Below are 13524 nucleotides of genomic sequence, written 5' to 3'. Positions count from 1 at the left end.
TCTGGGCATCGCTGCACCCCATGGCCTGTGATTCACACCATAGCCCACACTCTCCCACGTTCCATCCAGTGGGCCATGGGAGGACATACAATGTCTGACAATTGTCCCTGGAGCACCACCCAGGACAACTCCAAGTTCCGAAAATGCCTCCACATCTCATCTCTTCCTCCCATTCCCCACACCCAGCAGCCACCATGGCCACTTTTTCCACACCATTGCCACATTTTCTTGATTATTAACCACAATAGTTCATGAATAGAATATCATTAAGTCCACTCTAATCCTTACTGTATTCCTCCTTCCTGTGGACCTTGGCTTGGTTGTGTCCATTCCACATCTATGTCAAGAGGGGGCTTAGATTCCACATGGATACTGGATGCAATCCTCCTGCTTTCAGTTGTAGGCACTCTAGGCTCCATGGTGTGGTGGTTGACATTCTTCAACTCCATGTTAGCTGAGTGGGGTAAGTCCAATAAATCAGAGTGTAGGAGCTGAAATCTGTTGAGGCTCAGGGCCTGGCTATCATATTGTCAGTGCAGAGATTCAAATCCCCTAGATATATCTTAAACCCCAGCACCAACTACAATTCCAGTAAAGTAGCATGAAAGTCTTGTGAAAAGAGATCGCATCTGAATCCAACTCCATCATGCAGAGACACCAGCTCCAAAGAAGGGCCAACTGACATGGCAATGAACCCCATCTGCCATGACCATAGAACCTGTGGGGTCTCTTTAGTCCTCAAAAGGACCAATACCTGGGGTCGTATCTACTTTATCTGTCTCTGAGACTCTGCTCAGGTGTGCATAAGGGCAATCCTTCTGACAACCTCCAGTGAGGTGAGGCAGGCTGAAGTCTGGCTGGCAAGCATAGCCGCACCCAGTGAGGGATATGCGCAGCCCACCACTCGGGTGTAGGGCGGCTGGAACGGGCGCACTGCCCTCGGCCCCGCCCAGGCAACCGACACCGGCTTGCTGATAGCCAGCAGAAGCTGCCTACGCTCACATCCCCCCTCCCGCACTGTCAAGCCGCAGCACAAGCCGCACCATAAAAGGCAAGGAACTAGTCCCTACCAATCACTCCCAGCCCCGTTCCCCTTTCCCGCCGGTGCCGCCCCTTCACCAACCTAGAATCTGCCTCTTCCCCCCACCAAATGCTCGCCACCGCCAATCCAATCCCCCTTTGGCCACAGCCAATCAGTCCCCTGCTCACTCCCCCATAACCCTATATAAACACATGTACTTCCCTTAATAAATTAGACCTGCGTGCTCACCTCGTCTCCGTGGTGGTTTCTCCGCCGCGCACCCTCCACGCCTGCGAGCCCCCGCAGGAGCCTAGGCCTCTCCTGCCCCGTCGTCCACCGGACAGGATGTACCGACCGCACTCCAGACTCTTTTTTAGAGACTCATAACCATATAAACTCATTTCTCCTTTCCATTTTCCCCTTACTTTAGGTCAAACAGCATTTTTAACTCCTGTTATTATATGTAGACAGGGATATTCTGCTGGTCCGCATTGAACCTTTAATTCAAGGTCATTTTCTAGTTACGTCATCAGCTGGTACTTGGTAGTGATCCCTCGGTGCCAGGGAGGCTCATCCCTGGGTCTCATGTCCCACGCTGGGGGGAAGACATTGCATTTACATGCTGAGTTTGGCTTTGAGCCTGGCCACATTTGAGTAACACGGAGGCTGTCAGGAGGGAACTCTCAGGCACAGTGCTGCTCTAGGCCTTGTTCTTATTTCAGGTGTATAGGCTTACAATTTAAAAACCACATATGAACAGAACATGGTCTGGGTAACCCACACATGAGTCGAGGAAGGCATACATAGCTTTCCTTTGAACACACATTGCATGCTTTTTTATTTTAAAATGATAGAAATTTAATGGAACTGATGAAAATGACGCATTAAACTTTGGTTTCACACAGAACAAGTCCTAGTGCTATCACTTACTGTGTGAAAATGAGCAAGTTGTTTGGAGTCTCTAAAACACTTTCCACCATCTACAATGTGAGAAAAAATAATACCTCTGTTTACCCTGCCTTAGGGTAGTTGGTAATTTTTTACCATTCATTTCCATCAAATGGTTTGTTTTGGTTTCTTATTGCTGCTTTATCAAATGACCACAAATTGAATGGCTCAAACATCACAAGTTACTGTCTTACAGTTCTGGAGGTCAGAAGTTGAAATCAGGCTACCATCAAGGTGTCAGTAGGGCTGGACCCTTCTGGAGGCTCTGAGGGGAGAATGTCTGTCATCATTCCTTGCCTTTTTCCAGCTTCTTGTGGGTACCTCTATTCCTTATTTTGTGGTCTGTTCTTCCATCTTCAAAGTGCACCACTCCAAACTCTACTTCTGTCATCAAGTCACCTTCTCTTCTGCTGTAGTATTTCCCTCTGTCTCCCTCTTAAAAGTTTACTTGTGATTATATCATTGGGTCTGCCAGTACAGTCTAGGTTAATCTCAAAATATCCTTAACTTAATCAGATTTGTAAAATCCCTTTTGCCATATTCACAGAGTCTGGGAATTAGAAGTGCATTATTTAGCCTACCACCTGGTTTTCCTATAATCATTGCTGTATGAGATTATATAATTTTAGTCTTTTTTGTTTTGAGGTACCAGTGCAGGAATTGAACCCAGGACCTCGTATGCACTCAGATGTGGGAAGCAGGCACTCAACCACTTCAGCTATATCTGTTCCTCTCTCTATTTTTTTAAAAATTCTGGTGTTAACTATAGGTGCTTAGAAAAAGTTCACCCAGCAACGTTTGAAACATTGAACCTTATTTGTTTCTGAGGTGCTAAAACAGATACCATACAATGGGTTGTATTAACAACAGGAATTTATTGGCCCATGGTTTCAGATATAAGAAGGCTTGCATCCTTCTTAATCTGCATATTCTGGCTGTCCAACAATCTTGGGGCTCCTTGGCTTTTCCATCGCATAGCAATGCGCATGGTGGTGTCATCGCCATTCTTTTCTGGGTTCTCTTAACTTCCAGCTTCTGGCTGCTCCCCATGGCTCCTGTCCTGTGTCCAATTTTCTTGCTCATAAGGACTTCAGCCATATTAGATTAAGGCCCACTCTTATTCAGTCTGGGCACAAACTAAATACCAATTTGTGTTATTATAAGAAATAACTAATAACATCTTCAATGGTCCTATTTACAAATGGGTTCATATCCACAAGACCAGGGGGTGGGACCTTAACATGCATTTTTTGGAACATGATTTAATCCCAACAAGAGCATAATAATGAGGTATTTACCTTTCTTCATGTAGCAAACATTTCCACACCTACCCACTCGAATTCTTTCATTGGCCTTAAGAAAACTTTATATCATCTACTTAATTTATAGAAGGTTTTTGTGTATCTCACTTTCCTATCACAGAAATAAAAGCATGACATACTTGCAAATGCTTTTCGTTTTTCATATGCTGAATTTTGAAATTGATGTTTTTTTAAACTTTAGGCCTGTTTTACTATATAGTTGGTTGAAATTATTCAAAGATCCTGGAAATATGCAGGCATACAATATAAATAATTCTCTACAATAAGGCTTAATGTAAAAGTATGTTTTAATTTACTTCCACATAATTCTCACAAAAGGAAAATTAACATTGAAAGTTCTTCTCATTACCTACAACTAAAAACCTGTACCATTTAGGAAAAAAACACAAAGAAACTAGGAATCTCAGATTACAACTATAGCATTTAATTTAGCTAAAGAAGTATTATCTAAAGCAATCAACTTATAACAAACTTAATTAGTAACTGTCTTAGTCAGCCAAAGGAGTGCTGATGCAAAGTACTGGAAATTTGTTGGCTTTTACAAAGGGTATTTTTTTGGGGTAAAAGCATACGTTTACATGACCCTAAAGAGTCCAACTCAAGGCTGTTTTCTCACCAAATTCTGTTGCCACATGTTGAAGCAAGATGGTGGGCAATCTCTGCCTGTTCTCTTGGGCCTTACCAGCTTCTCTGGTCTCTTCACAAAGTTAACTATAAACTATCAGTTGAATGGCTGTTTCTCTTCCCAGGGCCACAGGATCAAAGCTGACCAAGTTCTCTTCTGTGATATCTATGAAGTGCTCTCTCTTCCTGTGCCTCCAGGATCAAAACTAACAAAGCTCTCTTTTCTCCTTCTGTCTGTCTTCTTGAGCGCATGCTGGTTTATAGCAGCCCATCATGGGGTGGGGACTTAACCTGTGTTACACCTTACTGACTGGATGAATCAAAGCCCTAATCGTAACATAATTTAATCAAAGACATCTCAGCGGAATCAAATACAATCAAAGGATATCATGCCAAGAAGAAAAGACCAGCTTTCAAACATAATCCTTCTTTTTTGGAATGCATAAATAATATCAAACTGCCACCGTAACTGTTTGAAAGAATGTCTGAAGTGTTAAACTAGTCATCACCAGTACTGGATTGTCTCTGTGCAAAGGTGAAGGGTAGGCTTTTGTAACCAAGATTCTCCCATCATCAATATTCTTTTTTATATAAGCTTTTATTCATAGTTAAGTCAAAGTAGAACTCTGGTTTAAAGTTCCTTAAGTAGTTTTTACAGTAAAATTAAAATAGAAGCTCAGGTAATATCTCAGCATGCTCTGAAAGCACGTTTATCAAGTTTTAGTGCTGAATTTACAATCTTTGCTTTTTCAAATTTCAGAATCAAAGCTTTGTGGGTAGCCAACTGTCTTGCGTTAGTTGGAGTTCTCTTGATGGGGCTTTTGAAACTGGGACCTTCCCACATTCTTATCATTTCAGGAAGAGGCATATCAGGACTCTATTGTGGTAAGTCTCTCACACACACATATCTTTGTCTGAGATATTCTAAAATAAGATGTGGTAACATGTAAGGATTTTTTTTAGCCTAAAGTGGTGTCACAAAAGAGAAAGGTAATAGAACAAAGTTAAAGTCCTGGGTCAGGGAGGATAGGGACCAACACATGGGAATTGTGATGCTACGTTCTTGTTCATGGCAGTGACATGCTAAATTTAAGATCTCAGACAAATTACTTAACTCTGGCTCTCAGTTTCCTCCTTACATAAATGAAGATAATAATAACATATACCTCATGGAGTCCTTGTGAGAATGCATGTAAAGCATTCAAGATAGAATTGGACATACAGTGAGGATTCAAGAGATGCCAGCTGTTATTACTCCTGATTGGCAGGGAATAGGAGAAGACTGCCACATCCAGAACCCCAAACTCTGCCCGTCGGGTCTACCCGGGTCTACCCAGCTACTTGTGCTTTTGTACCTCTTTCCTGGCAAGACCTTGACACCCTGGGCCCTTCTGTCAGTCCATCTTCCCTGGCCCTGTCTGATTTCACATGTGGCTGGGTGAAGTGGTAAAGTCGTGGTGACCGAAGGGAGAGAGAATCAGACAGAAGGAGACAGACAATTACTGACCAGGAGCTCAGAGTGGAGGAAGGTGTCTCCTCTGTGAATTTCACATTGGAATAGAAGGAATCATTCATTCTTGGAAACAGCTTTTCAAATTTTCCAAAGCAACGGATCAGTAGGGGCATGAGCAAGAGGGTCACTCAGCTCAAAAGCCAATCACCAAATCTTTAACCTCTAATGCCAAGGAAGCCTGATTCTGACTGCTCTGGGCTGAGGTTTTAACCCATTATCCTAAATTATAGTGGCCTTTCAAAGTCATGCTCAGTGCCCAATCTCCCCCAACAAGCACACACAAGCACTCAACAACACAACACTATTTTCTGCAGTCTTAATTACCAAAAGCTGTGACCTCTGGGTTTGTGTGTGCATGTGTGTACAGTTGTCAGAGAGCACAAAATTTCACAATAAATATTTATAACACTTTTACCTTTAGAAGAGAAAAGTGTTATAAGTGATCAGTTGAAGCATAAGACTAAAATATCTTAAAGTTAATACCTTAATTGAATGTCTTTTTTCATATTGTAAGTGTTAATACAAATAACTGTAGGTCAAGGTAGCTTCACAAGGTGAAAAATCAGCACACACAGTAGAGAGAGCTTTGGATTCATAGTGAATCAATTCTGGCACTGTTGCTGTCTCTTTCTGTCTGGACCTTTGATAAATTAATTAACTCAGAACCTTGTTTTTGTTCCTGAAAAATGCAGATAATAACCCATAACACAGAGACCATCCATTTCCTTTTTCCTTTGATAGGCAGTCTCCAAGAGGTATCCTCCAAAAAATCTTATTTTAAATTTCTTAAGAAAATGCCAAATAATGAATTCACCCTTGATTTATTCATAGTCTCTGACCTTTTTATGCAATCATCAACTGGCTGAGCACTCCATTTCCAACATGACTGATTACATCTGCATTTAAGAAAGCTACAGAAGGCAGAAGTAACTAGTGTTTCCTTTTTTTTTTTTTTTTTTTTTTGGTATTCCTTTAATCAGCAAAAGACCTTCCTCAAAGAAAATCTATTCTGAAGTCTAATATTTTGTAAGAATAAAGAAGGAGTTGGGTTGCTCTGGCTGAAGTGATTGGGGAAAAGGATCTCCAGAGTCCCTGGTTCCTTAACCTCTTCCCATCTGTCTACCCCCCACCATCCCCTAACAGTGGTCTTGAGGCACCACCACATTGTGCAAACTCAAATACAGCCTGTAGTTCTCATGCCAAGGCTCTATTGCACTGTGACCTTGGACAAGTCATTTCCCACCTCTCTCAGGTGAAAAGGTTAGTCTACATATTTTCTAATTCCCTTTAATCTCATGAGTTTAAATTAAGAATGTTATCAAAGCATTCTTCAATCTCTTTTCTGAAGACAATCTAATGTATTATGATCTAAAGTAAATTATATTTAAATAGACTTTAACTAATTAAGACAATGTTGTGAAGGATTACCAAATCCATGACTAACCATTTTTTTCTACTCATATTTCCAACAACAACTTCATTTGGGGTCTTACCAACAATATATATATTTTTTGGAAAATGCTTCCATGGCTGGACACAAGAGCTTTTCCCTCCAATGGAGGGAGCTTTCCCATGTGAGGCAGCATTCCCACACAAGGTGGCACTCCTGTGTTGGAGCCACATTCCCACATGGGACGGTACTCCATGTGGGCCAGATTGCTGCATAGGCCAGCTTGCCCTCACCAGGAGGCCCTGGGCATCGACCCCTGGACCTCCTATATGGTAGAAGGGAGCCCAAGTGGTTGAGCCACATCTGTTTCCCAGAAAAGAAAAGACTTTTAAGCTATCAGAAGGTGCTGAACACTGAAGAAAGACTCTGGATTCTCCTTTCTGGGAAGGAGAGAGTGGACAAAATCTCTGAAGTTCTAGGTACCTAAAATATTTCTTACTTTAAGATCATATGTAGTAGGTTCCTTGATTAAGGTTAAACTGTTTTTTACTTTTCAGATTCTTTCCTACTCAACCCACATTTTTGAGATAGCTGGAATCAGCCATCCCGATTATGCAAAGATTGGAGTTGGTATTGTCAATATAGTTTTCACTGTTGCTTCTGTAAGTAGTCTACATAAATACTTAAATTGTCCCCTGTCCAGAAAAGGAGGAAAACTTGTAATAACAAGAGGGCTCAATGATTTTTCTCCATGTGCACTGGGTGTGTACAACAAGAGGTTATAGGAAGAAATCCTAATTGTGATAACCCTGCCACACCTATGGTAAGTCCTGTTATGATTAGGCATAACTGAGAAGGTGGACACTGTTTTTGCCTGTCTCTTGGGATGCAATTAGTCACTGGCTTGTGAATTAAGAACTCACTTGGAGGCATAAAGGACCTTTCCCTGTATAAAGCCCTGGATTTCTTCTCCTTCAGGGTACTTATGCCCCTGGGAATCAACCCATGTCTTGTCATTTCTATCAATATTGGCTCTTCAACGTAGGTTCCTCTCCTTCCATGATTCCCATGATTTTTTTATCATGATGGTTCGTGGGGAAAATATTTTTCAAATTTATTGGGGTTTTAACTAAATAACTAGAGGAAAATAAACTTGGTCCTTTCTAAAAAATTAAAATGTCCTTATTCACAGATGACATGATTCTATATATTGAAAATCCCAAAGAATCCATATGAAAGCTACTAGAACTAATAAATTATTTCTGCTCAGTTGCAGGATACAAGAAAGACACGAAAAAGTCAGTTAAATTTCTAAACACTAATAATGAACAATTCAAAAAGGAAATTTTAAAAATTCAATTACAATAGCATATAATATAATCAAATATCTAGGAATAAATTTAACCAAAGAGGTAAATAACTTGTACACTGACAACTATAAACCATTGTTGAAAGAAATGAAAGAAGATCTAAATAAATGGAAAGACATCCCATGACCATGGATTGGAAGGTATACTATTGTTAAGATGTCAGTACTATTTAAAGTGATCTACAAATTCAGTGCAATCCCTATCAAAATTCCAGCAGCCTTTTTTTTTTTTTTGCAGAAATGGAAAAGCTAGCCCAAAAAATCATATGAAATTGCAAAGGGCCCTGAATAACAAAAAGAATCTTAAAAAAAGAAAAACAAAGTTGGAGGATTTCCTGTTTTCAAAACTTAATGAAAAACTACAGTGAGTAAAACAGTATGGTTCTGTCATAAAGTAGACATTTAGACTGATGGAATACAAGTGAGACTCCAAAGATAAATCCATACATCTATGGCCACTTGACTGTCAAAAAGGGTGCCAGGTCAATTCAATGGGCAAAAAATAGTCTGTTCAATAAATAATGTTAGAACAACTGGAAATCCATAGACAAATAAATGAATGTGAACCCATACTACTCAATATGTACAAAAACGAATTATAAATGGATCAACAACTTAAATATAAGAGCAAACACTACAAAACCAGCACAAGAAAACATAGGCAAAAAGTCTTCAGGACCTTAGAGTGGGCAACAGACATTTCAATTTTATACAAAAATCATAAGGAACAAAAATATTTAGATAAAGTGGACTTCTTCAAAATTAAAGACTTTTGAGCATCAAGAACATTATCAAGAAAGTAAACAACAATCTACAGAATGGGAGAAAATATTTGGAAACCATATATCTGATAAGGTTTAATATCCAGAATATATAAAGAAAGCCTACAACAACTCAGCAACAAAAAGAAAAACAACCTAATTTTAAAAGGGTCAGAGGTTTGCCTAGACATTTCTCCAAAGATGTTCAAATGGCCAATAAGTATATGAAACCATGCTCAAGATCATTAGCCATTAAAGAAATGCAAATTAAAACTACAGTGGGATAGCAATTCACACCAACTAGGATGGCTATTAAAAAAAAAAAGGAAAAAAAAACAAATGTTGAGGATGCAGAGAATTAGAAACCCTCATACATATTCATGGCAATGTAAAATAGTATAGCCACAGTGGGAAACAGTTTGGTGGTTCTTCAGAGAGTCAAACATAGAATTACCATGTGACCTGGCAATCCAGGTAATTATTTGTTTTTGAAAATTTGCTTTAATATTCAAAACTTACAATGAGGACAGTCCATCAGTCACTCAGTCCCCTTCTCCAGACATAAGCAATGTTTAGTAATTCTGTGTATCCTTACAAATGAATATATGCCAATAGAAATAAATGCTGATAATGTTTATTTCACTAATTGGAAGGAACAAATTAATGAGTATGCAGGAAAATAGAGAGACTTTCCTAACTTCATTCTGAATTATGGTCTCCATTCCATAAGAACTTCCATTTAATGGGTCTGTAGAAGAGAATCGGTAATAGCAGAGAGAAAAAATGGAAATAAATATGGAGAAAACTGAATGCAACATGGGCCTGGAGGAGAAGCAGTTACCAGCAAACTCTAGCTTGTAACCCAGGATGTTGGTGATACACAACAAAAATTAGGGTTATAGTTCAGCAAATGCGGCGGCTTGCTCGGTCGGTAGAGGTGGGGTCTGGCTGTGGACGAAGGGTCGGTCCAGCTCAGGACGAGGGGTCAGTCCCGCTTGGGACGAGGGATCGGTCCCGCTTGGGACGAGGGGTCGGTCCGGCAGCAGACGAGGGGTCGGTCTCACAGGGGTTGCGCGGCTCGGCTGACGGGGTCGCCCGGCGAAGCCGGCGACGAAGGGGTCGCCCGGAGAAGCAGGCGATGAAGGGGTCGCCCAGAGAAGCAGGCGACGAACTGGGGACAAGGGAGGCCAGGCCCTTGTCGGGGGCTCTCAGGACTGGAGGGCGCATGGCAGAAGAACTACCGCGGAGACAAGGTAAACACGCAAGTCCACTTTATTGAGGGAGAGGCAACAGTTTTATAGGGGCTGGGGAAGGCTGATTGGTTGAAGCCACGCCCTGTTCTGATTGGTTGCCGGCGAAAGGTCAGTGGGCGGTACTGGATGGGGGAGGGGTGGTGGTTAGGGATTGGCTGTCGCTGTTGCTGGGGGAAGGGGCAGGGTTTAGGGATTGGTGGCTGCTGTTGCTGGGGTAGAGGGCAGACTTGAGTTTCCTGCCCACGCCTGGCTGTTGCTGCTGTGGGGGGGAGGGAAAAGGGCAGACTGGAATTTTCCGCCCTGCGCCTGCACAGGGAGAAAGAAGAAGAAGGGTGCCGCCCCACAGGCATCGTGTGGCGCCATCCGGGAGGAGGGGCGGCCGCGGAAGCATGGCTGCCGAGAAGGGGAGACCCGAGGGCACTCTGCGCCCATGCCGAGCTCCCTTCAGGGGTGGCGGTGAGTCCGACCAGCCACCCTATTATGGGGGCAGCGGCTTGGCCTGCCGCAGCTGCTCCCCCGCCAGGTCAGCAAACCACACTTCAGCCCGAGGGGTGACCGCAGGCAAACACTTCTAACCACTGACAAGCAACAAATCTCACACCCACTCTATAGTGCTCATCTAGCCTACTTCAAAGAGAGAGCCCAACTCAATTTTCAAGGTGTGCAGTTTTAGAGGTTATTAGGAAAATAAACATCTTCCCAATGAAGGAGATAATTTTTCAGAAACTGAAGAAACACATAGTAAAACCCTTGATCCTGAATATGCTTCTATTTTCTTGGTGGCTTGAAACAGAGTCATCAAGTCAACACTGAAAGTTACAATTTTCAGAGAAATTTTAATCTATAGTTTCTTTTTTTTTTTTTTTTAAAGATTTTATTTATTTATTTAATTTCCCCCCCTCCCCTGGTTGTCTGTTCTTGGTGTCTATTTGCTGCGTCTTGTTTCTTTGTCCGCTTCTGTTGTCATCAGCGGCACGGGAAGTGTGGGCGGCGCCATTCCTGGGCAGGCTGCTCTTTCTTTTCACGCTGGGCGGCTTTCCTCACGGGCACACTCCTTGCGCGTGGGGCTCCCCCACGCGGGGGACACCCTTGCGTGGCGCAGCACTCCTTGTGTACATCAGCGCTGCGCATGGCCAGCTCCACACGGGTCAAGGAGGCCCGGGGTTTGAACCGCGGACCTCCCATATGGTAGACGGACGCCCTAACCACTGGGCCAAAGTATAGTTTCTTTTTCCCACTTCTTTCTCATGCTATCTGAAGTATGAATGTACCTCTGAGATGAAAGGGGCTTTCTCTGTAGGTGCAAATAAATGTTTCCCAGATATTTTCAGAGCCAAAGTTCAATATACTAAGGGTATCATTGCTATTGACACACCGAAAGACTGATGTGACTGATCAATTTACTCAGCAAAGTGAGAAATTGTCACAGGTAGTCCTTTTTGTGAGTCACCAGTCTTGAATAGGCAAAGATCTATCAGCACACTCTATCTGAGCTTGTTGTAAATCTTAACTATTAATGTAAAGGTCAACAGGCCCAAAGAAATCAATGACATAGCTGCTGAAATAGAATAAAAAAAGACTTTAGCCTTTGCCAAAGGCTATCTTTTCAAATGAATTACTTTGCATCTAGCACCAGATACATTTAGCCACACCAGAAAAGCACAGACCTGAGGATTATGGTAAAATGATTAAAATGAGCATGATGTCAGGTGAATGATCATGAGTTGACTTTATTAGCAGTCAGAATATTGGATGGAAATAGTTAATAACTAACTTGTTTCAGGATTCTGTAGTTAACTATAACAGGACAATTATCAGAAGAGAAATTTATGATATTTTTATGCTGAACCTTCACGTTTAAATATGCAGGAAATCTATTGGGAGTGATCCAGAATGTATGCCATCTGAACTTTGTACCCAAAGTGATAATCGTAGAGTAGCAGTACAGCTATGATTCTACCTCTAGAAAGGCCTAATGCACACAATATGACTCAGTTAAACAGGTGTTTGTTGATTACCTCTATTTACTGAGACCAGCTCTGGGCAGAGCTGACCCTCCTAGATCTCTATCTGTAAAATGGAATAATAAAACTGCTTCCTTCCAGGTACTTTTGGAAGAAAAGAACTATTTATGTCTAAAGTCAGTATTTGGTGACTTATAAAACTAAGAAATATATTTTTAACTTCCCTAGGTATTCCTTGTGGAGAAGAGAGGGAGATACTCTCTGTTTTTTATTGGAATGTATTGGATGTTTTGGTGTGCCGCCTTGATGTCAGAGGGATTTTGTCCACAAGTAAGTTTCGTATCCATACTGAGCTTTTTGGTGACCATATGATAGCAATTCTTTGTTCAACATTAAAGTGCTTTGTATGTCAGAAGCATTTGAAATTGACTTGTGAAATGACAGAGGACTGGCATATCACACTAAGGAGCTATATAAAGAAAAGGGGACAACTAGGTTCTTACAGACTGTGTACTTGGATTTTGTCTAGGTCCTTGGCTAAACTGCAAGAAATGAATTTCAAAGCACGCCATGTTGATTAGGTCAGTAATTTACTAAGGTAGGGTGGGAAGCGAAATGGGTGAACATAACAGATCATGGGTCCCAGGTAAAGAAGAAGGGGCTGAAGAGTGATAAAAAGGGCCAATTTACAGACTACAATTGCCCATTATAGGGTGTAAATGCCCAGGTTTTACTTGCATTTTGATCTATGCCAGGGTGAAGAAGGCTAGAATAGGGGTTAAAAGACAAGAGAGGGCCTGTTCAGCCTTTGTGCTTACTTTTTAAACTATTAATTATTCCTTTCCAATTTGAATGCCTTTTATATCTGGTTCTTGCCTCAGTGCTTGAGCAAGTACTTCTAAGACAATGTTAAATAGGAGCGGAGACGATGGGCATCCTTGTCTTGTTCCTGAGTTTAGAGGGAAGGATTTTAGGATTTCTCCATGGTAAACAATGTTGGCTGTAGGTTTTTCATATATACTCTTTATCATGTTCAAAAAATTTCCTTGTATTCCGATCTTTTGGAGTGTTTTTATCAAGAAAGGGTGCTGTATTTTGTAAAATGCTTTTTCTGCATCTATAGATATACTCATGTGATTTTTTTCCTTCAATCTGTTTATATGGTGTATTAAATTGATTGATTTTCTTATGTTGAACCATCCTTGCATACCTGGAATGAATCCCACTTGGTCATGGTGTATAATTCGTTTAATGTGTTGTTGAATACGATTAGCAAGTATTTTGTTAAGTATATGCCTGCAATAAGAACAAGGCCTAGAGCAGCATTGTGCCTGGGAGTTTCCTCCTGACAGCCTTCAT

The 13524-nt window shown here is 41.4% G+C and overlaps 1 protein-coding gene across 1 annotated transcript in view; it reads left to right on the top strand.

The window, feature by feature from the left end:
- Nucleotides 1–13524, top strand: part of LOC101443849 (solute carrier family 2, facilitated glucose transporter member 2-like) — a 30231-nt gene that overhangs the window by 5230 nt on the left and 11477 nt on the right. Inside the window, exons 4-7 of the mRNA XM_058296437.1 lie at nucleotides 4676–4800; nucleotides 6170–6183; nucleotides 7376–7480; nucleotides 12394–12487. Coding sequence (XP_058152420.1) covers nucleotides 4676–4800; nucleotides 6170–6183; nucleotides 7376–7480; nucleotides 12394–12487 — 338 coding nt within the window. The remainder of the gene's footprint in view (nucleotides 1–4675; nucleotides 4801–6169; nucleotides 6184–7375; nucleotides 7481–12393; nucleotides 12488–13524) is intronic.

Source organism: Dasypus novemcinctus, chromosome 4, assembly GCF_030445035.2.
Source record: "Dasypus novemcinctus isolate mDasNov1 chromosome 4, mDasNov1.1.hap2, whole genome shotgun sequence".
Lineage (NCBI taxonomy): Eukaryota > Metazoa > Chordata > Mammalia > Cingulata > Dasypodidae > Dasypus > Dasypus novemcinctus.
Note: the sequence above shows the minus strand (reverse complement) of the source record. Positions and strands in the feature narration are given on the sequence as shown.